This window comes from Anoplophora glabripennis, unplaced genomic scaffold (assembly GCF_000390285.2).
Source record: "Anoplophora glabripennis isolate ALB-LARVAE unplaced genomic scaffold, Agla_2.0 scaffold28, whole genome shotgun sequence".
In the NCBI taxonomy this organism is placed as follows: domain Eukaryota; kingdom Metazoa; phylum Arthropoda; class Insecta; order Coleoptera; family Cerambycidae; genus Anoplophora; species Anoplophora glabripennis.
In genome coordinates this window covers 1,766,789-1,792,936 of record NW_019416423.1, presented here as the reverse complement: position 1 = coordinate 1,792,936, position 26,148 = coordinate 1,766,789, and the positions used below count along the sequence as shown (strand labels likewise).

Here is a 26,148-nt window from a genome sequence, read left to right as displayed (position 1 = left end):
ACGTAAATATAGATCTCCTGAGTCGAATTATTAATTGTGATGATATATTTATGCCAAATATAGTCTTTAATATTGCCTAGATTTTATTATGTATATTTTAAATAAAATAATAAACAAGGATATATCTTTTTTTACCTTGATAAATAAAAGCTCCAAAAATGCACACTGAGAAAAGTATTCCTCTACAATAGTATTTTTTCCATATAAGATTAGAGAAAGAACCTCAATAAACTTAAATATGAAAAGGTTTATTACCAGCTCTTTTTAAGAAAACAGTCTACAATAATAGTTATTATTACTTCTTAAATTAAATATACATCTAAAATATTAGAACTTATCTCGTAGGTACCGAAGCTTCTTTCCTAGCTGAATCTTGTAACAATTGTGTGTCAACTTCGTCAGCAGGTAATTGTACATATCGTACTACAGAGCCTCTAATGAAACAGTTTTTCACTGAAAGCTGATGGAAAATAGTTAGAATAAAGTAATGCTTATAAATTTATGTGGACTTACCATATGCGGATATTTTTCAGTGTCCGTTACGCTTATATCAGTTAATTTAATGTTTAAATATTGGTCGACAGAATGCAACGTCCCACAAATACTAAAACAAAATTAGAGACAATGAATACACATAATAAGCATTACCTGTGCGACTAAACTAGGTGCTATGTGTAATATGAATTGTATCTTAATATTATTTCGATTTAGAATTCTTGAACTTACCTTAAATCGTTTTTGAGTTCAACGACTACATCCTTACCAACCAAGGACTTGAAAAACGAGTAAAACAGCTGCAAAGTAATAATGTTAAAAAAATACAAATCGTTTAAGAAATATTACCTATCTCACCATTTTAAACGTTTTTTCAAATTCAACATAGGATAGTTGTAAATTATAGGTTAAGTTGTGACAACCAAAACCATTGATCATTGATTTCGATTAAAAGATGGATAGTGGACATTAAACACTGCTTTCAAAAATTCAGATCGGTTATATTAGTACAGCAGCGACCATAGAGATCCCCGGACCTTTAAATGGCTATGTGGTAGTCAAGGAGACTGTTGATTTGACAGTTGACTCAATTAATTAACATATCTACCTTTTAATTCCCCAGGTTATACTTCAGGATGCTAAGTTTAATTGCCATCATAAGCTTCTGACCGTAGGACTTAATTGAATTATTCTAATGAAAAATATGATATTAACAAAAAGTATTAACACTTATGTTTGCTTTTCTAGACCACTCAGTAGTTCATATTATGGTAAAAAGGTAGTTTATTGGGTTTATGTAAATGAATAGTTAACCCATAACTACACAAGTTAACTCTTCAAAAAGAAAAAAAAATCATTTATAGGTACAATTCATTTAGATAAATCATTTATAAATCTGAAAATGGTTTACTAACTTCTCAATTTACAATAATCAAAACATAAATATGTAGTACAAATAAAAATTATAACATAAAATACAATTACATATTTCCTTACAAATACACAATTATTTGTGTTCACTAGCATCATATGCAAATTTCAGAAGAAAGGGCCCTAGCCAGGACAAAAGGAGGTCCCACAAAGCGCCTACACCGGCCGCATTTGCGGTCGGGGTAGACGACGGATGGGGCCCACCTACGAAGGCTGTCCAGGCCTACATGAGATGAGGCAGGATAAAGAGGGATAATGCCCCTCGATCCCAAATCATTGAGGCCAATTTCTAGCCATGGAATAATGGCGAACAACATTGTCGCCACTATATTTCATAAAGTCACTGTAATATTTTCCATTATGTACATACTCCTAGATTATGTATTATGTTTTCGATGTAGTTTCTATTAGTTATGTTTAGATGGCAGCATAATCAAAAATGCTATCAAGCTGTCTCTGTTTAAAGTTTCAAATTAAAATGTCAAAGTCAGAACCTATTGTATGTTTTGTGCAAGGATTTTAAAGTCATTGTGTTTTGTGGTCAAAAGGTGTCAAAACCAAAAAAAGAAGACTATTACATAGATAAAGTAATAATGGACCATTGTACGACACTGATTCAAGTATCTATAAGCTAATAAATTTCCTGTTAGACAAAGAAACTGTTGAAATGGTCAGTCGAAACAAAAAATTGCAGATCCTGCATTGAAAAACAAATCAACTTTGATGTTGTGTTTTTAGTTTCTGTCACAAAATATATCTGTTTAGTGAACTTTGAATAGAAACTTGTTAAACAAACTCTAAATATGACATCCACAAAAGAGGCCACAGCTAGTTCAAAGAAATCCAGCACGGAAATGATTACACCTTACAAACTTACGGTTACTATTTTAATAAGGAATTATTGGAGATATCGCGAAGACGGTAAACCAGCGTAAAAAGTTTCTGGGTAGTTGCCTTATTATTTTATTTTAGATGAATTTAAGTGTATGGAAGATGAAGTTCTTCGGTGTAAATATAGACGTGACTTTAGTGTCCTAATACTACGGCTTTTACAAAGCCCTGATTTGCCATTGATGGAACTGAGAAATTTATTCACATCAAAGAAATATACATTACCAAAAACTTTAATAGATTCGTTCGATCAAACCTTAGCAGACTTAGACGAGAGTGGAATTGGTCAGTTGTTAGACATCATGGACAGTTTAAATAAAATTATGACATTTTCTGAGAACACCGTCAACGATAGTAAATCACTTTTATCAAGTACTAGCAACATTATCGCCAAAACGAGCGTAGTAGGGTATTATTTAAGAAGATTTATCATTCACTTTGATAAACTTACATTTTCCGAAGCAACTGGTGTGTATGAAGCATTTCAGAGGTACTACAACGAATGGAGGAAGAATTCAAAGTTTATGAACGTACAAGATCTTAATTTAGATGAGTGGTACGAACATATTTGTTGTAAACATTGTTACATTGAAATTTTAACTTAAATCTAATTATTTTAGGCGCAGTGATGGGGAACAATGGTCCAGACGACAGGCCGAATTGTTTATAGCAACTCAAGCAGCTTTACTGGCGAACAGAGAAAGCAAAGCTATGTCGCCTCCTGAGCTACAAAAAAGGATCTCGAGCATACTAAAATCCAATCCAGATTTGGCTGGTGCTGTAAGTTACTTGTCTTATTTTAGAAATCGTCTATATTTTCATTTTCTTCAGCATTTCCTCTCCTATTTAAATTACTTGCGAGTAGATGAATTTTGTGGAGCCGTAGACAGCCTCTTGCATTGCTTCGACAAAAATGTCGATCCGGATGTGAAGTGCTACAACGATGAAAAGAGTAAAAGGCACAGATTTGCGGCTCTGAACTTGGCGATACTGCATTATCATTTCGGACACATGTAAATATTTATTTTCATAATACTCAGCTGTATTACGGAAACGTTTCGCTTATTTAAACGATATCGTTAATTTTTAATCTGCTAGCATTTTAGTGATAAATACAAAAATTTGAATCACAGATACGAAGTAGTAGAAAAGACTGACTTGAATTTTACTAGGAGAAATTATTATTAGCTAATATATATGTTTAAAGAAAAATAAGCATCGCCACTCGATAAAATTAGCTTATGATCCGTAATACTGCCGATTATGTCATATCAAAGCAATAACTGTACGTGCCTATGGACTGTATTGGTGCCTCTTTTTAGTGAAGAAGCACTGGCGTCCTTGAAGGAATCGATAAAGGTTTCTCAAGAGGCTCGCGACAACGTCTGCCTCCAACACGCCCTCTCTTGGTTATACCGGCTAACGACCGTAAATGAAGATAAGTTAATCGTCCACTGCATACTCAAAAGTTCAGAACTGAGTTTGAGTTATACTGCGTCACTTGGATTGCAGACGTTTGGGCAGTACAGTTGTTTACATTCGGGTAGAACGTATGCAACATTCGAGGTAAGACCACATAATTCTCAAGAAAAAACGTCAAAATGTCTTTTCAGACCTTATCGAAGAGCGACATGATCAACTGCCAACACAGCTACAAAGACCTCACTTCCAGCAACTACTCCATGAAATCTTCACTGTGGCAGCTGTATGGTAAAACGGAGATGTCTTCTTTATGGAGTCAACTTTTGCTCTATCTGAACATCGATTCCAGTTCTCCGAGCAAAGCTTTCTACGGCGAAGGCTTCTGTCTGGCGATTTGTAACATCGCTAATCACTTACTCATTCAGGGGGATTACAATTTGGTGATTGCCGTTCTCAATTTTGCCAAAGAGGGGTTTCCGAATGAACCCCAGTCCCACGTATGGATGCTTTGCGAGAATTTGTTTGTCTTCACTCAGGCGCTGCACCATGAGAATTGGGCCGAGGCAGAGTCGGCGGCTCAGAAAATCAGAGTCATGGACAAGTGGGAAGGTTGTCTAAGGCTAGCGGAGGTCTACTTCTATAAACAAGACTACAGTGAAGCCGATAACTGCATCAACACCTTACTGAACCAATACGAGAGCGACAGTACTTACAAGTTTAACGATAGATATTATTACGTGAGAGCTAAGATACTAAAAGCGGAGATCCAATTCGCCAGCAGTTATCCCGCTTCTGTTCCCGCTGGCATTATCACCATTTTAAACAACTGTTTGATAGAAGCGCAATCTTGCCAGTTGGATTATCAAGCAGCCCTTATTCACTTGCACATAGCGAACACCATGCTCGTGCTCGGTTTGACCGGACACGCTTTGAGGATCTTGGATAGGTGTTTGATTCAAATCTTAGGGCACGGCGGGTGCTTTGACAGAGCAAGGGCGACGCTGCTGTATGTCAAGTGTTTGGTAGCGGACTCGCATAAGTGCGGCGATGCCGAAAGGAGCGGGATCATTTTGAGCTCCGCAAAGTTGCTGGAAAAGGTTAAGAATGACTTTGAGAAGGTTGAGGCTTATTCGAGGATGAAAGATGTTCTGTTTTTGCAGGTATGACATATTTAATAATGATTTTCAATCATGTGACTTCTCATTGAGAAGTGATTATTAGTCAAATACAGTTTTAGTCATGACTAAATGACTAATAACTTCTTGCAAAATAGACAATTCTGAGAATTATTTTTCGTGAAAAAAAAAGTGGATCAAGTACGTTATTACAGGAAAAAATCTACTCATTAAAATAGCGGCACAAGTTCCCATGATAATTTTTCGATTTTTCGAAAACTCAAAACTAGCAGAATCACATAACCTTAAAGTTATTTATTCAATTGAATTGACCGATATTAATTTTGGGTTAAATATATATCTTTTTAATTTTACCAAAAAAATTCTGAAGCTGCAAAATGCTCAATGAATTCCTTAATTGTTTTCTTAATTAAATATATTAAAAATCGTTTAAAAAAATTTTTCAGGAGTCCTTCTTGTTTCTAGTTGATAACTGTTTACGAGAAAGGATAATTTAATGTCTTGGAGTACTTAAAACAGTTTAAATTTGTGGAATCACTCCATAAAGTTTTTATTTATATTTTTTGGACACCCTGTACAATAAGTCATTATTTTTCATTTATAAATATTTTAAGTACTTGGAAAAAAGCAGCAAACTTAGAAAAATTAATAAAACAATTATTGTTTAAATACAAATACAGTGTGTCCAAGATAAGGATGGGATAGCATTAAGGATCTAGGAAACGGTAAGAGATACTGGGTGGCTCACATTAGAAAAAAGTAGTTTTTTTATACCTACCAGTATGCCGTTTAGACAGTTTTAGAATATCAGGTAGTTCCGGAGATATCGGAAATAACTCGAAATTTTGCAAAATAGTTTTATTTTTTTCTCTGACTTTATTTGAAAACGAGTTTTAAAATAGATTGCATATTTACATTGCCACTTTTTTCGCTCTATCCAATAGAGTCAACATTTTTGCAATCCGATGTTTCGTCTTTGAGGGGCCATCATCAGGCAAATTTTTTAAATACGTCGCTGCTATTTTTATGACAAAATCTAGTTATTTTTAATTTTTTAGCTATCATTTAAAATTTTTCCTGAGTACGACTCTGAACAACTTTTTTAAATTATCGATTAAAAAAAATAGTAGCAACGTATTTAAAAAATTAAACTGATGATGGCCTCTCGAAGACAAAACGTCGGATTGCAAAAATGTTGATGCAATTGGATAGGTATTTAAAGAGAAAAATGTTTATTTTGTTGATTATTAAAAATACTACCTGAAACATAAAATTATTTTTTCGGCCTTATCTTTTTAAATTAATTTTATGATTTCTTATTCTGATTCTGCAATTTTTAGTTTAGATCAGCGGTTTTCAAACTTTTGCAACTTGCGGAACCCGGCTAACATTTCGATTTTTTTGAGGAACCCCCATACCTAAAAAAAAATTCAAACACTTTTTTAACTTATTATATAATATATTTATTTATAAATGCTACGATTAACAAAATAAATATTATCGTATTCGATGCAAAGTAGAGCATTTTTAGGAAGCGTAAGATGAACCATTTCAAATTTAAAATGAAATTGAATGTAATATCTTCATACGCACTCTGTTCTGGTAGTAACTGTAATCGCCCAGGTGCATCGAGTGTACAAAGTGGTCGGTTATACGTCAAATACTAACCTGGCGAGCTTGGTCGTAAATCAGAGACTGCCTCCAAAAAGCAAGTAAACAACAGTGGCACCTACAGAGGTGAAATGTAGTACATATGTGGAATTTAAACAACAAATTGGATTTATAATAAATTACATTTAAAACAAATAGTTTATGAGAACAAAGGTATTTTTCATCCCTTCTTAATGCACAAAGAAATTATTCAATTTCGAAACCCCCTAAAACCGTACTGCACTGGATCTCTTGATACACAATGACTTCGCTTCGAATATGATCCTACTACAAGCAAAAATTAAACTAATACTTTAAAGTTTAAGGTCAATATTTATTGGGTAATTAAAAAAAGTCTAAATATAATCAATGACTGGGATGTGCTTGAATATTTTTACATAATATATTGAAATTAGGTGCTATTGTCGTAAGTTGATCATATCATATCAGTAAGTTGCTGATAGCGTGTGCTTCTCAAGCAAAAATTCTAGCTACACTCATGCCCCAGAGAGGTTGTGGGGAATCCCAGGCTTCCGCGGAACACAGTTTGAATACCGCTGGTCTAGATTATGATTAATTAATTATTAGTCTTAATATTTGTTACTAATGACTAATCGATTAATCTACGAATGAATTACTAGTTTTAATCTTAACTCATTAATCGACCAAGAAATGCAAGACACTGTGTGCAGTGAGATTTTAAATAAATGTTTTTTGTAGGCGCAACTGTACAATTCAATAAATATGAAAACCGAAAGGAATAAATGTGCTTTGGAATATAGATTGTTGGATGAAGAACATACTACGAAAAATATTTATACCTTAGTTAAGTATCTTTAATTTTGTAAGTTTTAGTTCTTATGTTTTGTAAATATATTAGTTTTGTGAATTGAAAATGTATTTTTCATGGAGTTTCATTAAAAACTGGAGAAAAAATATTATTTAAACAGGAAAAACTTAAATAATGTTTTCGGTAAATTGAAACAGATTTTACCAATTTCCGCAGTCCATAATGCATGTAAAAATGCAAAGAAACTATTTCTCTAAGAAATTAAAAAATTTGTTTTGGAAAAATTGAATAATTTGAAGAACAATATTGTATGAAAAAAATTACGGTAGTGGTGCTTTTATAGAATAACAAAAAAATGTCTAGAAAAAAGTTTATTTAAAAATAAAATTATGGAAAACCAATAAAACAGACCGTGATCGACATAATTACTAAATCATATTTTTTTATTTTCCATTTAGGTAAAAATAAAAACTTATTTTCCAATTATTTCTCTAAAAAATTCAAAGATTGTTGTATTTTAGTAAAACTAATTATTTTTATAATTTGTGGAATGAAGCATTATTAATTGTTGACAAAGCAATAGTGGTTTAGTGCTATGACGACCCATGCTGATATTTGAAGTACCATTGCTTTTCCGGTTGCTATGCCCTGGCCTATGTACCTGGTCGTCGCCTTAACCTACTAGGAATCTGACTTACCTTCGTTGTTCTCGGGCTAAGTTCCGTGGGGGCGGACCCGCTATCAGAACCTCTAGGTGCGCTCTTATGATGATATCGGTGCTTGTGGGAGTACAATGTACGGTTGTAACTAGCTGCGAGATCTCAGACGCTTTATTAGCAAAATATGACCACCTTAATTTTTGCCAGTAGCCACTGTAGAGATTTTATAAGGACTCATTTAGAAAGCAATTATTTGGCATATATTTATTCCTCATCTATGAAATTATACTAACAACTACTACATCTTGTAAATTTTCATTTTTTATGATTGTTATTTCTTTTTCCTTTTTTTAGTTTTGAAAAGTTATTTTTTCTAAGATTCGCTTTGCAGGTACATAACCGCAGACAGATAGTGGAATGCTTATGTCTTTGTAATAGGTGCCTTTTTTGTCCGTTCGAACGTCGCTTTATTTATGGTCCCCATTAAGAAATAGTATAGGTAATTAATATGTCCAAACACTTATAATTAAATTAAACATAAAAGTTGTAATTAATAACGTAATAGCATATTAGTAATTGTTCCTTAATTGGCACAAGGAACATCTATTATTTCATTATGAGTAAGTTCATATGGTCGTAAAGTCTTATAAGTATTCAGCAGATACATAAAACTTCGCGTCGTTCGGCCGTTTGCTTCAATTTGTTAAATGGGCGTTAGTTGAATTGAAAGCGAATGAGAACCCACGCGTGATGTTTTCAGTGCGAATTCAACTGCTATAAGTGTTTCAAACTCAAAAAGTAAGTTTGTTTACATTCGAATTATTGCTTACAATTGTGCGTTCAGTCATTTCCGATATCATCAACCAATACCTACGAAAAAGTGTAAATGAGGGAGTTTAGATATTTGAAACGGAAGGAATGTTTTTTTTTTATATAATGGAAATGATCTTTTTAACAATTATTTGCAATATTTTATAGTTCTCTTTGTTTTATCCTATTGTATATATAAAAATGTTATTTTGCAAATGTTATATCATTATAAAAACATTTTTAACTTTAGACCACGAATTCAATATTTTTAACCTGAGATGTATACATTGTATTATGGTTTTAGTAAAATCAAAATTCTCCAAAAAAGTAGGTACTCAAAAATAAAAATTACTCTCTTTCATTAACAGAAGTTTAGAAGGAATGGTTCAGGAATAATGTAAAAGATTTTCTCTAAACCTAGGTTTGTTTCATAATGTTTATATTATTTGTTGCATATTTTACCAAATCTACGAAAAATTCCTTATAAAACAAAGAAATACGTACCATGTACCATTATCCCTGCTTAATCAATTATTTTTGCAATCCAAAAAGTAAATAAAATAAAAATTTAATACCCTACGTTTTATTTGCTTTTAATTAAAATGGCAAAGTATTCCTTAAACCCTGAGACACGCTGCTACTGATAATAAGGTTGAAAATATTAGATATACACTGAGATACACTCAACCACAGTAATTTAGAAAGGAACAACGGTGGCCGATGAAATATGGAAAAAATGGTGATCCTCTACAATATTACTTTTTAATGAAAAATAAATATCGTAAACAGTCAGTTAAAAACATTTTAAAAATATTGTGCGTTGTTAAAGAGCATTATATTTGAAAATTCCAAGATTCAGAATTCTTGCACCTTCCAATATGCATTTTTATGCAATCATTGTCTCTTTTATATGCGACACCAGTTAATCCTTATAGCCCGTTTATATTGCTGCGTTTTTGGAATTCATAATTTTTTTCACAATTCACACAGTCGCTGATGTATTAAAACCCCATTCTCTGTACTTTACATGCAAGTTTTGTCTTGTAAACACCCATTCCCCTTTTAAACGATGAGAGAATAATCCGTGATGGATATTACTTATTGCAAATTTATTTATCGTGAGTAAGCGGGTACCATTAACAGTAACAATTAAAAAAATAGCCACAGTCAACATTACTAAACCATATTGATAAGGATAAAGTGTCTCATAGTGTAAATTCAAAATAATTGTGTTACTGGGTCTTATCGGTGACACTGTTTTGTTACAATTTCGATATGTACATATTGTGTAAAAACAGTTCTGGATAAAAAGTTATCTCGGGAAGGGTATATTATTGCAGCAGTGCAATACTGCAATATTAGTATTAAAAGTGTTCAAGAGATCAAAGAATGGGAAATTAATAACTAATCAGTAAGTTGAAAATCTCCGTAGCAAAATACTGTAAGTATAATATAGTTATTTTATAATTGTTACAATTTATAATTATTAAGTTTCCATAATATCGACTTTTTAAGTTTTCAAATACAAATATTTAAATAAAATACTTATATTCTAAGAATAAATTTGTCTTATAATTAAAAAAACTCCAAAAAGTTGGTCTTCAATGAAGCCAAACTACGATTTCAAAACAACAACAAAATAAAATTATATTTTTCAAAAATTAGTTTGAGTAGTAGTAGTAGGCAATCCTAGTCAGTTGGGTAATATCGATCATTTCAATTATCTGTCACAAGTGAAATGCAACCAACTATCACTAAAACTTTTTTAACATTTCAGTGGGTTTTACATTTATTTTAAAAAAATAGATATCCGCAAAAAATTATTAAACAAGAGTCGTTGCTTTCGATTTTGGCTCTTATTTCTAGCACACCTTGTATATCCATCAGGCGGGCAGTTTATTTATATTGCGTGTCACTGAGAAAATGCTTTTGTGCAATGACGATCAAAACTGTTAGTTTAATATCAATCGAATATATTATAATTATGTCCCGGAACAATTCAAAATTTTTACACTACTTTTACTTCCGGAAATTTCGTGATTAAATTGTATTTAAAATCGCATTTCTAGAAAAAATGCTATGAACATATCGCACCTTCGCTTCAAAAGTGTCACAACTCAAAAAATTCAATTTTTGACATAATACTACCATTGATTTTGATTTTCAGTTAGTTGCAGTTAAAATGGTTCCAAAATGCTATTTGGTTTTTGGCCCCTTTGCTGAAACCTTTATAATCATCAATAATGTTTTTAAACAATTTAGTTACTTTTGTCGCTAGAGCTTTTTCATCTTTTCTGAAAAATGAAGGATTTTGACTTGTGACACTTTTGAAGCAAGGGTGCGATATGAAGAACAAATAAATTATCGATAATTTTTTTCGAATAGAATGGAAGAGATCCTTTTTCTTCAAGATACCCCTACAAGATATACAAATGGCGATCGCATTTTTAAAACATCTGGTCTAATTTCTAAGATCTTTAATAATACCTACATATACAGGGTGTTTTAAATAAATGAGAAATATTTTAGGGAGTGGTTGTCAAAGTTATTTTATGAAAAAAAGTTTATATGAACATATGTCGAAATATGCTTCGTTTCCGAGATACAGAGTGTTTAAATTTTAATTTTTTGTTTATTTTTATTAATTATTTTAGAGTTTTAAAGATATTGACTCGAAATTTGAAAAACGCTTTGGAGGGATAAATGTGTATTTTTTGAGGTGATCCGAATATTTATACTTGCACCTTTAAATAAACGATTAACAAAACCTACAATAAAATATGTTTTATTTTTTTCCTCAAAAACGGTACACCCTACAAAAAAAATTGAAGAGGCCAAATTTATTCAGAATTGATGACGAATTTCTAAAAAAATATCAAAACAGGAAAAAGTCAGTGGCGTACCATTTTTTTATTAAAAAAGTTTGTGGCATTCTCGCACGAACGCCACTGGTACAAGTAGAAACACTCGGATTACCCCAAAAAATGCACATTTATCCCAAGCGCTATACAAATTTCGAGTCAATATCTTAAAAACTCTCAAATAATTAAGAAAAATAAATAAAAAATTAAAATTTAAACACTGTATCTCGGAAACGAAGCATATTTCGACATACGTTTATATAAACTTTTTTTCACAAAATAGCTTCGGCAACCACCCCCTAAAATATTTCGTACTTATTTACAAACATCCAATATTATGTCAAATGGATTCAAGGCATTTAAAAAATGTGTTTTTATAAGAATAATAAATTATTTTTTAGAGTTTTAATATATTTACTAAAAAAAAGCTTAAATAAAAAATAAATTTAGTTTTTTCTTTATTCAAAAAGGCAAATAACCGCCGAAACTAGGTTTCAATACACAGGGTGTTCAGAAAATGCTGGGCAATCTTTCGGACCTGGATAAGAGCTTATTTAGCTCTTTAACAAAACTTTGCAACAAAAATAGATTTCCAACTCGAGAGCGCGAATGAAAAAAAAAAAAGAATAAAAACTCCTCCTAAAAGTTAAATGAACCCGCTCCCATTACGGTACCCCCACAGATGGAAGTTGTGATAATTTATATTCGCGCTAGGTGCACTTGTTCCGTAATATCAAAACGTAGCATGCGTTGGAAACGCCAGCCTAATTGATCGGATATCCGCCCGCCATTATCTACATCTACAACAATATGGAGCACCAAGTACAAGGTTAGTACCGCCAAGGTCACGGCAATCCCATATTTCCATTATGGTAATTACGCTCTGACACGCAACACACTTTCCACCTTTGACCCGCATTTGAAAAATCAATTAAAGAGATTAAAATAAATCAATCCGTTAAAGGGTTAGCATATTTGTCAGGAAGAGATGACTCTGTGCCAGGCCCTTTTAGGCACCGGTACGATGTCAGTCGATTGTGGGCACCATATAAAGGGTAGGTTGACGTTGAATTTTGAACTAAAAATCTTTGACGAGAGATCGTGCGTAAGTTCTCCAACTACTTGAAAGGAATTATATGTAAGTACATTACTTTTAATGCACTGAGAGAAGTCTTTTGCTATGGGGCAAAATATCTACATTAAATACCACAACAAAATATGCTTTGCTAAAAAGGGCACACTTCCAGCAAATAGAAAGTTCTGCTAGAAATTTTTGTTGCCCCAAACTCATTAATTAATGAGCAACTTATCTACACTAAACATACGACTTATTTCCTTTTACTGTGTTAGATAGTTTTGTTGCGCTAAGTCAGCCTATAACCAAAAAGGTTGTATAATATTCGTGTTTGACGATTTGCCGACAAACTGGCCTGAGTGCGTGGAAACAAATGTGGTATCGTGTGGATGGTGCATATCGATCCAGTCGAAAACATGCCTTCACTCGTATATTTGCTTAAACGACACACCAGCACAATGCACGCGGCTCCATCGGTAATAGTCCCCTCCGAATTCTTTCGGATAGAACTGATTGACGTGAAATTTGGACTGTAAGTAGAAAATAGCTCAAGAAACAAAAGTTATATAGTGCCGACGAGCGCTTTTGCCCAGGGGGTGGAAGCCACCTCTTCTAGGGGGTGAAAAATAAAATATTGAAAATAAGGAATCGATAAAGCAATCAATTTTAAGCAAAAAGTATCTTATGAACATTTTTCGATAAGTCAATATTTTCTGAGTTATTGATGACTGAAAATGTACATTTTTTATTAAAAAAAAAAATACGTTTTTCAGTAGTTTTTCTTGAATAACTCGGAAAATAGACATTCTCTGAAAAAAAAACACGAAAAAAAAGCTTATAGAAAAAGAACAAATTTTGAGGATTTTTTTCATTTATGTAGGTGCAATAGGTGCTGAGATACGGCTGGTTGAAGATAATTTCATGTCCGCCAGAACTAAATTGGAAGCATTTAACGTAAAATAATAAAAAAAAAATTTTGCAAGAAAAATGCACAGAACATTTTTTAAAGTACTTTAAAAAAATCTTTAAAATTAACTTAACTTTAGGTCATTAGCATGAAAATTAACAGTTATGATCAAAATAAAACTGTTAATTCCCTTTTTCTAAAAAAAAAATCAGTACCAAAAACTGATGAATCCTTCAACAATTTACATTTTTTATGTGCTAACAACATATTATACAAGTTTAAGCGGTTTAGAAGCATATTTTTGAAAATATTATGTTGACTGAAAAAAAAATTTTTAATTCCAAAAAAATAACGTATTTTTGAAAATAACTAAAAATAAAAAAGATACGAAAAATATTCAAGAGCTTATATTTTTTTCACAGAATATTTTGTTTTTTTATTTGTGTGATTTTAAATAATTTAAAAGCCTTTTTTTTATATTTTCTTTGGGAGTGGTTGTGAAAGGTTAAAACAATGCGATAAATTATAAATTGAATTATAAACAAGTAAAAGAATTTAATTTATCCTGTTTGTACTATCTAAGCATTTTAAACTGTTTAAAACTATATTTTTTTTTAAATATTTTGTTATTAGTGGTAGTTTTTTAAGGGTTGAAATATTGTAATAAATTACCATAAACTATTGAAAAGATTTCTATCTAAATATATGCTCTATAAAAATATTACATTAAGAGTGGTTTTTAAGGGTTGAAACTTTATAAAAATAACGTAAATTATAACCCACAATATAAAACAATATTTATTCTATATAGGTATAATTATTGATATGATTTTAGTCAATATAACCCCTATTTGTTCAGTTTTTTAGCGTAAGCGCTGGTTTTCATCCCCTAAAAATAAGAAGCTTATATCAAGCATATAGAACTTTTCATCTACAGGATAAAGTTTAATTCCAAATTTTCAGAAAAATCGGATCTATCCTAAAGTATTCGGAGGTATTATCCTATTTTTCTCTTCGTTCCCTGGACTATAAGGTTCATTTTCACAGACTGGAATTCGTAACTTAGCTACATTTGTAAAAAGGTGACAAGTTTATACAAGAGTCTGACGTACGAACAATTGGTAAGGTAATGTATTTGTTCGTATTTCGTCGTATTTCACAACTGTACATATAATTTGGCGTTATAGAAAAAATAAAAATGTTGATGACTACGGAATGAATGCCACTATAACATTTGCACGTTTCACATTTTTTTGCTCTTTATGCACTTGTTATTGTGCGATGTCATGATCTTGACACGGTAGGACCATCCGCACCTCGTTATCGCGATCTGCCACCGCATAACAGGGGCAAAATTGCAGTGGATACATAATAATTGTGCAAAAACCAAGGCCGACCGCGTCCGGCGATCGAAAAAAAAATGTATATAATTCAACGGAACGGAGGAAGTCCTCATTTTAAATTCAGCTTTGATTACATGCTTATCAGTTTCCAGTACAACTTTATTATGCATTGTTATTGTGTTTGCTCTTCTGTCGCCAGTATGTAAATGTTTTCCAGTCCTGAGGCAATTTTAACTTAATTTAACGTAATAGTTGCCTGACGAAGTGATAACTGCTCGGTGGTAAATTACAGTGTTCTTGTGCGATTGAGTTATGGTAGGGATTTTTGTGTACGATGTTCTAATATACCAGAATGATACGACGGTTTTTGCTTTAGAAAACTAAACGTCACCTAGTTACGCAACGCTAATTTTTTCAAATTTTTTTAATGATTCACTGTTTTAAAAGTTAAATTGTCGTTTATACTAGCTGACATAAAATATTTGTGTGAGCTGTTTAAGTATACAAAATAAATAAGGACCACGACGAGGGTATCCTTAAGGGAATATTATTAAAAAAATGTATCGGTATCTATTTTTAAATTTGTATTTACATTTTGTAGCTTCACCTTTCACCCCATGAGAGTTCACAGTTTCGAAGGTGTTTTAATTTCGAATAACAATCAGTTTATTTTTGATATCTCTTTAATCTTTAAAAAACGTTTAACATAATCTTAAGTAGGGCGTAAATTTCAAACTAGAACATTTATTGTATCATAACCACTTAACCAATTGAAAAATATGACCTATAAATTTACTGTCAGCTGTTATTTACTGCTGTACTAAATATTCCGCACAATACGCAATTCGGCTTACTTATAAAAATAAGACGCTTCTGTTGTCTTCAATTACGTTTTATATCAATTTAATTGTAGTAATAAGTGATAATAATATTTATTTAAACCATTCTCAGTATTTGTATAATTTATATAAATACAACTTGTCAGATGTAACGTGGCGGATGGAATATATCCGTCCAAAGTTCCTCGCAAACGGTTCTGTTTGCGAATACAGTCTAGCTCCTACTATCACTCAAATTTTAAAGTAATGCGTTTGACAAGCTGTAAAAGTTGACGCTGCTCAGTTTACTATTTTTTTATTATACCCAAGGAAACCCTTGAATAATATTCTAATTTTCTAATTTCTCGGTAAATTGAAGGCGAACTTTGATTAAAAGATTTCATAAACACCTTTCAAATAGAAAAATAGCAGTTAGTGAATTCAAAGTTTTCATTCACGGATATTTCGTTTTGATTTTGATGCAAAATTCAACTTTCGTTCGATTTCATTGAGCCTATTTCTTAGTTCTCATTTTTTGTTGCTATTTCCATGTTAAAAAATAGATGCCAAACAATTTTCAAAACAAAAATGGCTTATACAACCTAAAAAATGCCAGCTCTGCCATAATTTGATCGACCTTGTATCTCTTAAGGTAACCAAACCAAAATTTGCAACGGACATCCAGTACTCAAAAAAATTTCCAAACATCGAAATGAACAGCAGCCACTACTATCGAAATAAATGAAATAAATCCCAGAGTTTGGAAAACGATATTAAGAAAACGTAGGGGCAAAACAATTTTAAATTTGGACCATATATAACCTCACTATTACTTTATTGTGTGCTAAAATTTCTGTTAGTTTCGTTATCCCATCTTTTAGTTATTAATGATAATGTTGAAAAAATCACGGTTTTCGGCATACAAAATTGATACCTCTCACATTAACTCGTCCTAATTTTTTTGTTAATTGATAAAACAATTCTAAATTTTTACTGACGATAAGTCGAACTATTGTCTTTAGTACTGTGAAGGTCATTTGTCTCAAAAGCTCTTTTTTATTTTTTAACAAAACAGAAGGGAGTGCTATCTCCGTAAATATTGCATTCTTTAAAAAAAGAAAAAAAACTGAAGTAGTAAATAATTGTAAACAACAATCTGAAAAAATTTGTTAAAATAATACAGTTAGTTATAACTATATTGTATACCCTGCATTGGACCGTAAATGTAATTGACCATTCCGATACTGTTTTTAAGAATATCATATTTATAACTATATTATTTTAACTAATTTTTTCGGATTGTTGTTTACAATTATTTACTACCTATGTCAGTTTATTTTTTTTTTTAAGAACGCAATATTTACGGAGATAGCACTTCCTTCTGTTTTGCTTAAAAATAAAAAAAAGAAGAGCTTTTGAGACAAATAACCTTTACAGTACTAAAAACAATAGTTCCATTTATCGTCAGTAAAAATTTAGAATATTTTTATCAATTAACAAAAAAAATATGACGAGCTAAAGTGAGAGGTATCAATTTTGTAGGCAGAAAACCGTGATTTTTTCAACATTTTCATTAATAACTAAAAAATTGGAATAACGAAACTAACTGAAATTTTAGCACACAATAGAGTAATAGTGAGGCTATATATGGTCCAAATTTAAAATTTTTTTGCCCCTACCTTTTCTTAATATCGGTTTCCAAAATCAGAGGTCTACTTCATTAATTTCGATAGTAGTGTTTGGCACTGTCTGAATCATAGTGTAAAATTTTTATGTCTCTTTCAATTTCTATTAATTTTACTATAAACATACATGTAGTTCTGTAAAACACATAAAAATGCAGTATTGTGTTCTTTTTAATCTTAACTAAAAAAGTGAAAAGTTACTGAATTCCGAAGTTCGCTAGCGAATCTTAACCACCACGGACCCTTCAGAAAGCTTCCCGTTGAACCCTCCTCACAAGTACCTAATCCAACGATAATAAGTAGGGAAAGGGATTGAATCGGAGAGGCTTTCTCAGAAGTGTGTAAAAACAAGCAAACCCAAATTTTTACCTATGTTTCGAATTAACAAAAAATCACATCGTTAATAAAAAACGTACAAGGAAACATTCATCGACTCGAACGAAAAGAAGCCCCACTTCTAAAACGATTTGAATCAAAACAAGTACAGTTTTTGCAGTACCCTCGTTAGTGTTTGGTTTGACAAGGTCATGAACAACCATATCCACCTAGGACACGTATATGCATACACAAACTAACCACTATCGAATATACCTCGTGGGCACAAGTCTACCTGGTTATTTTAATCTAATCTGTCTCCCGATATTTTATATCGATAAAAAATTCACCGCTAAATTTTATTTCGCATCCGTTGGTGGTATATTAGAACGATTGTTAAATTGTTTACATTTAAGTGCGGTGTGTGAAAATTTCCATACGAAACAGCCGAATCGCGATAAGGAAACGTGTGCGAGTTTTCCGGCTAACCCAGCGCATGGCAGGGGTGGCCACGGAGGAAATATACAACCCCTAGTTCAGTTGATATGGAACCGGAGATCTGTGCAGGCTGCAGTGAGGGGATCGATACACCTACTACGAGCCGCTGAAAGGACGGGAAACTGAAAGGATGTCTGCTGCAAGCACGCCAAGGTAAGTTGTTGCTGCACGTCGAGCTGTCTGTCTCTGTTGGTAGCGTAGGGCTTTGCGTTTGTTTTGGTTGATGTGGAGATTTCCCTCCGCGGAAGCGTCGGTATGCGGCTTCTGAATAATTTAAATTTTAAAGTGGTTGAAGCTCGCTTAAAGATTTCGGAATTGCTCGATTTATTTTCAAACAAAATTTTAAATTTATTTGCACGTGAGAAACTTAAAGAATAAATAATTATTGTTATTAGACAAGGCGAAAACCTCGCATTCGTGGGAGAAATTTTCCTACTCGATTTCCGGGTTAAAAATTGTTATTTTTGATGTTGCCAGGTACCTAAATTAAAGTTTAAACATCCCCCTACAAGATGCTGAAGAGTTTTTGGGACTCTCATTATTATAAAGCCTTTTTTTAAATTGTGAATAATGCGCTATGAGCTTCTTTACAAACGTACATATGGAAAAGTTTCATTTTTCCTCAATATCAATATTTGGATTTCACAGCTTTTGGTTATCAAAATGAAACAGGTGAATTATTACCTAAATTTATTACCAAAGATCCATTACCCAAAGACTTAGTTAAACAATGTAAATGTATAAAAAACTGTAAGACTAAAGCTTGTTCTTGTAGGAAAAATTACACTTGTACGTGTACCTTTATGTGGTTGTAACAGAACAGGGTGAGAATTCTTATGATTGAATAAATGTGTGATAATAATAATATGCAGTATTAAATAAATGTTCATCAAATGTATTTGATACTATTGCCCTTTTATTTTTTTCTGCACTCTATTCGTACAATTTTGAATTAATTAAATAATATTAAGACATGAAATTTAAATAATCAATTTTTACTTTATTTTATGAGTAGTAATAGTACTTAGAATGCTAAATTCAAAGAACATAAGCTGAAGCCACTAGACGAAATAGCGAATCCGCGTATGAGAGAGGCGCGCGCGCGGCTCATAGCTCTTTATTAACAATTAAAAAACAAGGCTTTACAAAAATGCGAGTCCCAAAAACTCTTCAGCATCTTGTAGGGGATGTTTAAAATTTAATTTAGGTACCTGGCAACATCAAAAATAACAATTTTTAACCCGGAAATCGGCCGTTGAAAATCGTCATTTTCGCATTTTTAACAACTTAAATTGTTTATAACTTTAAATCTATCAATTTTAGAGGCATAGTGCATAGGAACTTTTTTCTTTATAATGTGTCAAAAACCTAGAAAAACATTTTCCGGAGTGAAATAACCAATTTTTACAATTTGTTTAAAAAAAGTTTGTTTAAACAAATGGGCACCAGATTTCCGGTCGGCGTCATCTTGATTCATGTTAAGAAACATCTCACGAATCTGAATATGCAAAAAAATCGAGTCGGAAAATTTCTCCCACGAATGCGAGATTTTCGCATGGAAGTTTCGTAAATTAAATCTACTTCTTCAGAGTGTGTTGAAACAAAATATGTTTCTATTAATTTCACACGTGGTTTTATCTTGTCGTGATCGTGAAAAAATAATTGTGATTTATGACAAGTCGTTAAATTGAAATCAAATTTTAATAATTTCGGATATTGTTGTAATAAGAACGAATATAGCAAAAATACGAGAAATGTTTATATTTTATCAATAACGGGTCCTGAATTGCCTACGTCATAAATTACCTGGTGATAGAATACTTCAAAGTAAGAAAAAAATGCCTCGTTTTCGAGAAATATAGTGCTGAAATCAGAAAAAAATTAAAAAATGTAGGTAGATAGTTTCAGTAAAGTTAGCCACATAGTTTTGTATCTTAGACAAAAATATTTTAATTCAACTTAAATATATACAGGGTGTTCCCTTTTTAAACGTACTAACTTCAACAATTGACAGAGATCTTCATTTTGAACGAAAAAGGTCATAAGGTTTTTTAAATTTTTTTCGAGATATCTGAGACATCTGAGAATATCTTGTGGCGACATAATGTCCTTTAAAAATAACCTGCAAACGATCCGCTACAACCACCAGTGGCGTAGTAGATGGGTAATCACTGCCCTTTTTTAAATAAAATTTCTACGTCTGAGTTTTTTGAAATCTCATGACATTTGACTCTAAAAGGGTTTCATGCCATTTAGTCATAACCTTTTAATTTTGCAAGAACAGTTTTTTGTTTAAAATTGATCAGCGATTTGAAGTGTCATAAAATTACGAAATAAATGAATTCAACACGCTGTATTTCTCTAAGGAAGCAATTTTCGAACTATCTTCTACATCAAGTTCCATGTCAACTGTTAAAATTCGTATGTTTAAAAGGGAAAACACCCTGTATTTACAATAGACATGACGTCGCTTGAAACATGACACAAATCTAGGAAATGACCAAGAACTGTGAAAATATCTTAAATTTGTAATAAAAAATAACTCGAAGGGTTGCAATTTTGACATTAACTTTATTTTTCAAAGTCACTCCCCATTAAGTTTTAATAAATAGTTCTATATACGCGCTGATAAAAAAATAAATAATTTTAACCTACACAATACAAGGTCGGCCATGATAAAACAAAACAATTGGCAGTTATCACAAGGTAAATATCTACTGTTTATACGAGACATTTTTCGAGGCAATGTAATTTTTTTTTGTAGAATTACTACTTTTCCCCTAAAAATAAGTGACAAAATCTTCTCTATATACCCAATGCAATGGTGTTTTCTTAGATAGCAAAACTTGTCTTATGTAAATCGATACTAGCCAGAAACGAAGAACAGTAAAACAATCACCTGAGTACATTTTTTTTACTTATAATTGTAAACTGCATTGTTCTAAAAAAAATTGGCAATATCGCATAGAAAATTAAATGTTAGTGTTGTTGTTAATATAAATTATTATTAATAGATATGTTTAGAACATTTTGCACGATTATATCGAACACAATTGAAGTTCAATAACCAAATTGTTGTGTACCTACGATTTAATCGATGATTTAAATTATGCGAATTTAAATAAAATGCCTTACAAATTATTGTCTTCAAAATTAGTTTTCTCGGCGTAAGCTGTTCCGGAAGTTAACGTCCTCGTTCAATATCCGATGTCTTTTGCTGACGTTTCGCGTAAAACGGAATCAATTTCGCTACAAAGTGACTATTTACATGTCGAGGGTGCATACATTTTCAGTCGACTAAGCATGAGCGATCTTAAAGATGAATGAAAACAATTTATTGTATTACGTTTTGTTGGCAGAGATATCTTATCCTATGATCGTAAATTTTATCTGGTAAAGCGGCGATCCCAGATCTTTTTCTTATTTGATGTTTTCAGACAAAACGTTCCAAAGTTGCTGTTCTAATAAATAAATGCTGTGCTTGCTTCTAGCTTTTCATTTATAAAAAGATTTATTTATTTCTTACGACCGTATTTATTAATAAAAATGTTTGTTTATACATCGCATCGCGATACTTATGGTATATATTTCTATTCTGTTCTACATCGCGATAGTAGTAGATAACGAGCTTATCTCCATTTTGAACACCAAAATTATAATCACTTGTAACAACTAATTAATTTTTAATTAACTAAATATCTTGAGATAAATTTAACTTAGGTATAATTAGAGCGTTATTTTATTAATAAGAATAAACATAGAAAACTAGTATGTGTTTTACTCATTTAACATCTCGACATATCACACCAGGTGTAAAGTCAATTGACAGTAGCTGCATTTCATATGTTTCCTAAATTGATTTTGATTTAAGTGCAGTTTAAGAAACTAATAATTAGACAATTTATTTGAATAAAAAAATGATTTTCATATTCGTATTACCCCTAAAAATGCCCCCCACTAGACATTGGTATGAGCGTGTCTGTCTGATAGACAAAATAATGCTATTTTTAATAAGTTATGTCGTTATTGCCTTCAAAGTGCGTGAGCAAACATACAGGGTATTAAAGTATTCCGATTATTTTCGTTACCTAATAGAATAAATAACTAGTTTCGATAAAAGATCACTTCCAAAATAACTGATACCCATAATATTTATAAGAACTGATAACAATTATTATGACGTCTGTTTTTAAGAATTTGACGTATGGATTAGTATATCAAGATGTATTTAAGCCGCCTAAAAAATTGAATAAATAAGAAATAACATTACATTTACTTCAAAATATGTCAAGTTATAAGAAATTAATATCTATTAATTTTTTCCAAGATGTAATATTGCTAGAGACTAACTCTATCACTAGAATCCAATTTTTGTAAAACAGTATGAACAATGCAATAAGCAAAAATAACAATGACATGCACAGTTATAGTCTATAATTTGTTATAAGATGTGTTTGCTATAGCATTTCATGCAGAAATCCTGCTCTGACCAAGGCTACGAGTAGAATAAATTTTCCAGTGACAAAAACTAATTGATAATATTTTGAGCAAGCTAAAATCTTACATTTTATTTCTGTCTAAATGAAATAGCAGTAAGTTTAATATTTGGATGAATATTTCGGCGGTTAATAAAAATATTCTTCACTCAGAACAATAAAAATAACATAAATTAATGTTATATTAATAAATATGAGTAAAACAGATTAAATTTTTTTGTTTTTACTTTTTTTACTTGAGAATGAAACGATGTATTAACTGATTTTACTTAGTAATTAAAAAAATATATTTGTTTTGAGAATTTATTAAGTAACGTATGCTATCAAAGATTCTGTTTCCAAAAATGTGTCATCAACAGGATGTTTGTTTTTAGATATCCAAAGTGAAAATTCCAAAACATCAAAAGTTGTTCTAATAAACGATATATTGTCTTTCTAACTAAAATTATTGAAATAAAAGTGATTCTAGGAAATAATTAATTTTATCATATGCCTTTGAAATAATCGAAAACTATTAATCATTCAATAAAATTTTATTTATTTTAAGTCATTTACAGAAATAATTAAAAATAGATAGTTCAAAAAAAATTGTTAAAGACTTGAATTATTTCTCCGCAAATGATCGATTACAAAATAATTTCTTCACTAGGTTTTTAATCCATGAAGTTATTTCAATTTACTCGTATTTCTATAATTTTTCCAGCGACTATCATTAATCAATCCTTTGAAACTATCATCAACAGTCGATCATTTGTTATAATTCGTAACGCTCCTGTTATAGTTTGCAGAACCCCATAGAATTATTAACTGTATCAAATCGTCAATGAACTGAAAAGAAAATTTAATAATTCGGTTAATTAATGATTAATATACCCACGCAGAATTGGCAATGTTATTATATATTTACTCAAGACTGTTTCAGTTTTTGTGACATTAGTCGCTTTTTTTTAATCATATGCGAGTAAATTTTTTCTATGATCCGATAAACGTAATAAGGAACTTCATACGCACACTTTTTTGCTTTGCTAAATATTTGCACATTATAATAAGCCTATGTACTGTAAACATAATATAATTAAAACAAACAAGTATTACGCAGTCATTTGGGTACAATAAAGTGGTCTTATAAAGTTTTATTCCATTCAAAGACAAATAATTTTGATACGATCATATATTTGGCCAGATATTCTATGACACTAGAATATATTTTTGAAAAGGAATGAGAGGAGAATGATCCAGAATGTGGTTAAAGATGAAACTGTAAGTTATAGTTGTTTGTGTCAACAATATCGGTTTCCTTACGAGAAAATATATTTCAAACCCACCCCAAATCAACTTTTATTCAAATCGACATCCGTAACTAATAATAATGGCACAGAAAAAAAACCAAATTTATTTGTCTTACGTGTATTTTACATATTTAAAGACAATAGCTGTGTTTTTTCTTATGTGAAATCCCTGTTATAATCTTACTTAATTGACCTATCATCATTCAGAATGACAATTAGCTGAAATAATACCAGCTAGGATATCCACGATAAGTTGAGACATTTTTTACATTGCCTTAACTTACCATTGCTTTCACTTGGTGTCATAACATCTCAATTTACACTACTACGAGTATTTGCGTTTAAAATCCTTATCGCACCTTAGAGAAAAGTCGTTGAAATTACATCGTTATGTGTGATAATTGTGTTTATTTTCTAGTAATTATTAAAGGTTCTAGCAAATAAACAATCAAAGCTCTTACTAATCGTGTTAAATACTTGAATTAAGTACAATGATAATTATACGGTTTTGTTAAATTTATTGTTCAATTAGTAGGAACAAGACTTAAGTGGCATTTGCAAAAGCAAATAGGCAGCAAATATAGGAACGACACTGAGGGAAACGTGTTTTCACTGACTGTTTATATACTTTTTAATAATCTATTTATTATTTAAAAAAATATGTGGATATATCATTAAATTATATCAATGTAATTAGAGATTTTTTATAATTTTTTTTAGTCTTCCTCTCACATGTTTTGCATGATACCATGTTTCTTCTTATTTATTATAATTGTGCTTAGATTTACACTAATGCAAAAATTAAAGGATCAAAAGTATTTCCGAACCGTATTTAGGTAAAAAAAGGTCATATCGGGAATTAAAAAAGCATTTTGAAGCTCTAAGATTCTAGTATTTAGATCTTTAGAAATATTCACGAATCGTTTCTTTGTTTCAAACAGTCAAGCTTTTGAAAAAAATAAAGGGTCACATTATTTGAGCTTAAACACTTCATAATCATGATCAAAATGGAAAAAAATTGAAAAAATGAGGTTTTATCACATTTTCCCGCAAATAACGTTTAAATTGATTAAAAAAAAATTCAAATTTTTTTCAGACGAAAAAGAGTAGTTTTGAAAAAAACTGTTTTTTAAGTGATTACAGACTGCACAAAAATTAATTAGAAATTTGTTTCAAAAAACGATATGAATTTGGGTCATCAACTTTAATTTTAATTTAATTAAAAGTTAATGAGCAGAAGCACAGGACGCAAAAACCGAATCGTGCTGGAAACAACTGGATTTTGTTTTCTTCAATGCCCGCAAAATTTTTCAAAAAAACAAAAAAAATTTAGAAAACTTCGAAATTTTTTCTTTTCATCAATTTAAACGTTATAAATTATTCGAAATGTTTTACACACGGATGCTGCATTAGGAAAATGTAAGTATTTTAAAAAAATATATAATATAAGAACTGTCGTATATTCTCCCGTGTTCGTGAGTAGGTACTCAGTTAATTTATATAGAATTTCTTAACTCCATAAAACTTTTTGTATTTAAAATAAAATGAATTCATTAACTGATTAAATTATTGTTTAATTTTTAAAAATGTATATAAATAATTAAAATTAATTTATATTCAATAAAAATGCAGTATAATGTGTTTTTTTTCTAAGATAAAAAGTAGTAATTATCAATACGTTAATAGGTTCAATAATTCACATCGAAAATACTAGATTTGGACTTTTCAACTCGCGAGACATCGATTAAAAAAAACATCAAAATCGGACCACTAGAAGCCAAGATAATTGAGAGAAAATTTTTAAGCGTCTTTCCGAGTACTTTAAAAGCATAATTAAAAAAAATAATAATTGTAATGAATTTATAAAGTTATTCTATTTGTTTATAAGCGCAAAAATTATGCATATCTTTAAATAATTACCACGGCTCACCTAATTAACGGATTTCAATTTTTCTGGACGCATTTTAAAGTTTGAGTGCCCTTTTTTATGTGATAAAATTTTCAAGTATCTAGAGGTCTTTTTTTTCAAAAATCTGGATTGCAATATTATTACTCGAAAACTATCGGACCAATTTTAA

At 31.0% G+C, this 26,148-nt stretch overlaps 3 protein-coding genes across 6 annotated transcripts in view; 2 read left to right on the top strand and 1 right to left on the bottom strand.

Annotated features, from left to right (window-relative positions):
• Nucleotides 1-227: 227 nt before the first annotated feature.
• Nucleotides 228-918, bottom strand: LOC108909844 (U6 snRNA-associated Sm-like protein LSm2). The gene is made up of 4 exons (XM_018714273.1): nucleotides 853-918; nucleotides 727-794; nucleotides 514-604; nucleotides 228-460 (listed from the first exon to the last, which is right to left on the bottom strand). The coding sequence occupies exons 1-4, from the start codon at nucleotides 853-855 to the stop codon at nucleotides 335-337; spliced, it is 288 nt and encodes a 95-aa protein (XP_018569789.1). The 5' UTR covers nucleotides 856-918; the 3' UTR covers nucleotides 228-334.
• A 1,016-nt stretch (nucleotides 919-1,934) lies between these two features.
• LOC108909836 (anaphase-promoting complex subunit 5) lies at nucleotides 1,935-7,414 on the top strand. The gene is made up of 7 exons (XM_018714264.1): nucleotides 1,935-2,346; nucleotides 2,398-2,872; nucleotides 2,937-3,096; nucleotides 3,148-3,329; nucleotides 3,639-3,882; nucleotides 3,930-4,898; nucleotides 7,245-7,414. Exons 1-7 carry the CDS (start codon nucleotides 2,229-2,231, stop codon nucleotides 7,362-7,364), a joined length of 2,268 nt encoding a protein of 755 aa, XP_018569780.1. The 5' UTR covers nucleotides 1,935-2,228; the 3' UTR covers nucleotides 7,365-7,414.
• A 1,296-nt stretch (nucleotides 7,415-8,710) lies between these two features.
• The window catches only part of LOC108909884 (ancylostoma secreted protein-like), a 35,397-nt gene continuing 17,959 nt past the window's right edge, over nucleotides 8,711-26,148 (top strand). Inside the window, exons 1-2 of one of the 4 annotated variants that reach the window (XM_018714335.1) lie at nucleotides 15,100-15,284; nucleotides 18,204-18,438. In XM_018714335.1, coding sequence (XP_018569851.1) covers nucleotides 18,416-18,438 — 23 coding nt within the window. In that variant the 5' untranslated portion in view covers nucleotides 15,100-15,284; nucleotides 18,204-18,415. Of the gene's footprint in view, nucleotides 8,772-10,171; nucleotides 10,225-15,099; nucleotides 15,285-17,614; nucleotides 18,439-26,148 lie in introns of those variants that run through there. The other 3 variants (XM_018714340.2, XM_018714339.2, XM_018714336.2) reach the window with 3 other exon arrangements.

Bases quoted from the DNA above. Each gene is read 5' to 3' on its own strand.
- LOC108909844 (XM_018714273.1), bottom strand. The intron at 605-726 runs GTAAGTTCAAGA...ATTTTGTTTTAG, and splicing joins GAACTCAAAAACGATTTAAG to TATTTGTGGGACGTTGCATT. The intron at 461-513 runs GTAAGTCCACAT...ATTTTCCATCAG, and splicing joins CTGAAAAATATCCGCATATG to CTTTCAGTGAAAAACTGTTT.
- LOC108909836 (XM_018714264.1), top strand. From the start codon at position 2,229: ATGACATCCACAAAAGAGGCCACAGCTAGTTCAAAGAAATCCAGCACG. The intron at 3,883-3,929 runs GTAAGACCACAT...ATGTCTTTTCAG, and splicing joins GAACGTATGCAACATTCGAG to ACCTTATCGAAGAGCGACAT. The intron at 4,899-7,244 runs GTATGACATATT...TGTTTTTTGTAG, and splicing joins AAGATGTTCTGTTTTTGCAG to GCGCAACTGTACAATTCAAT.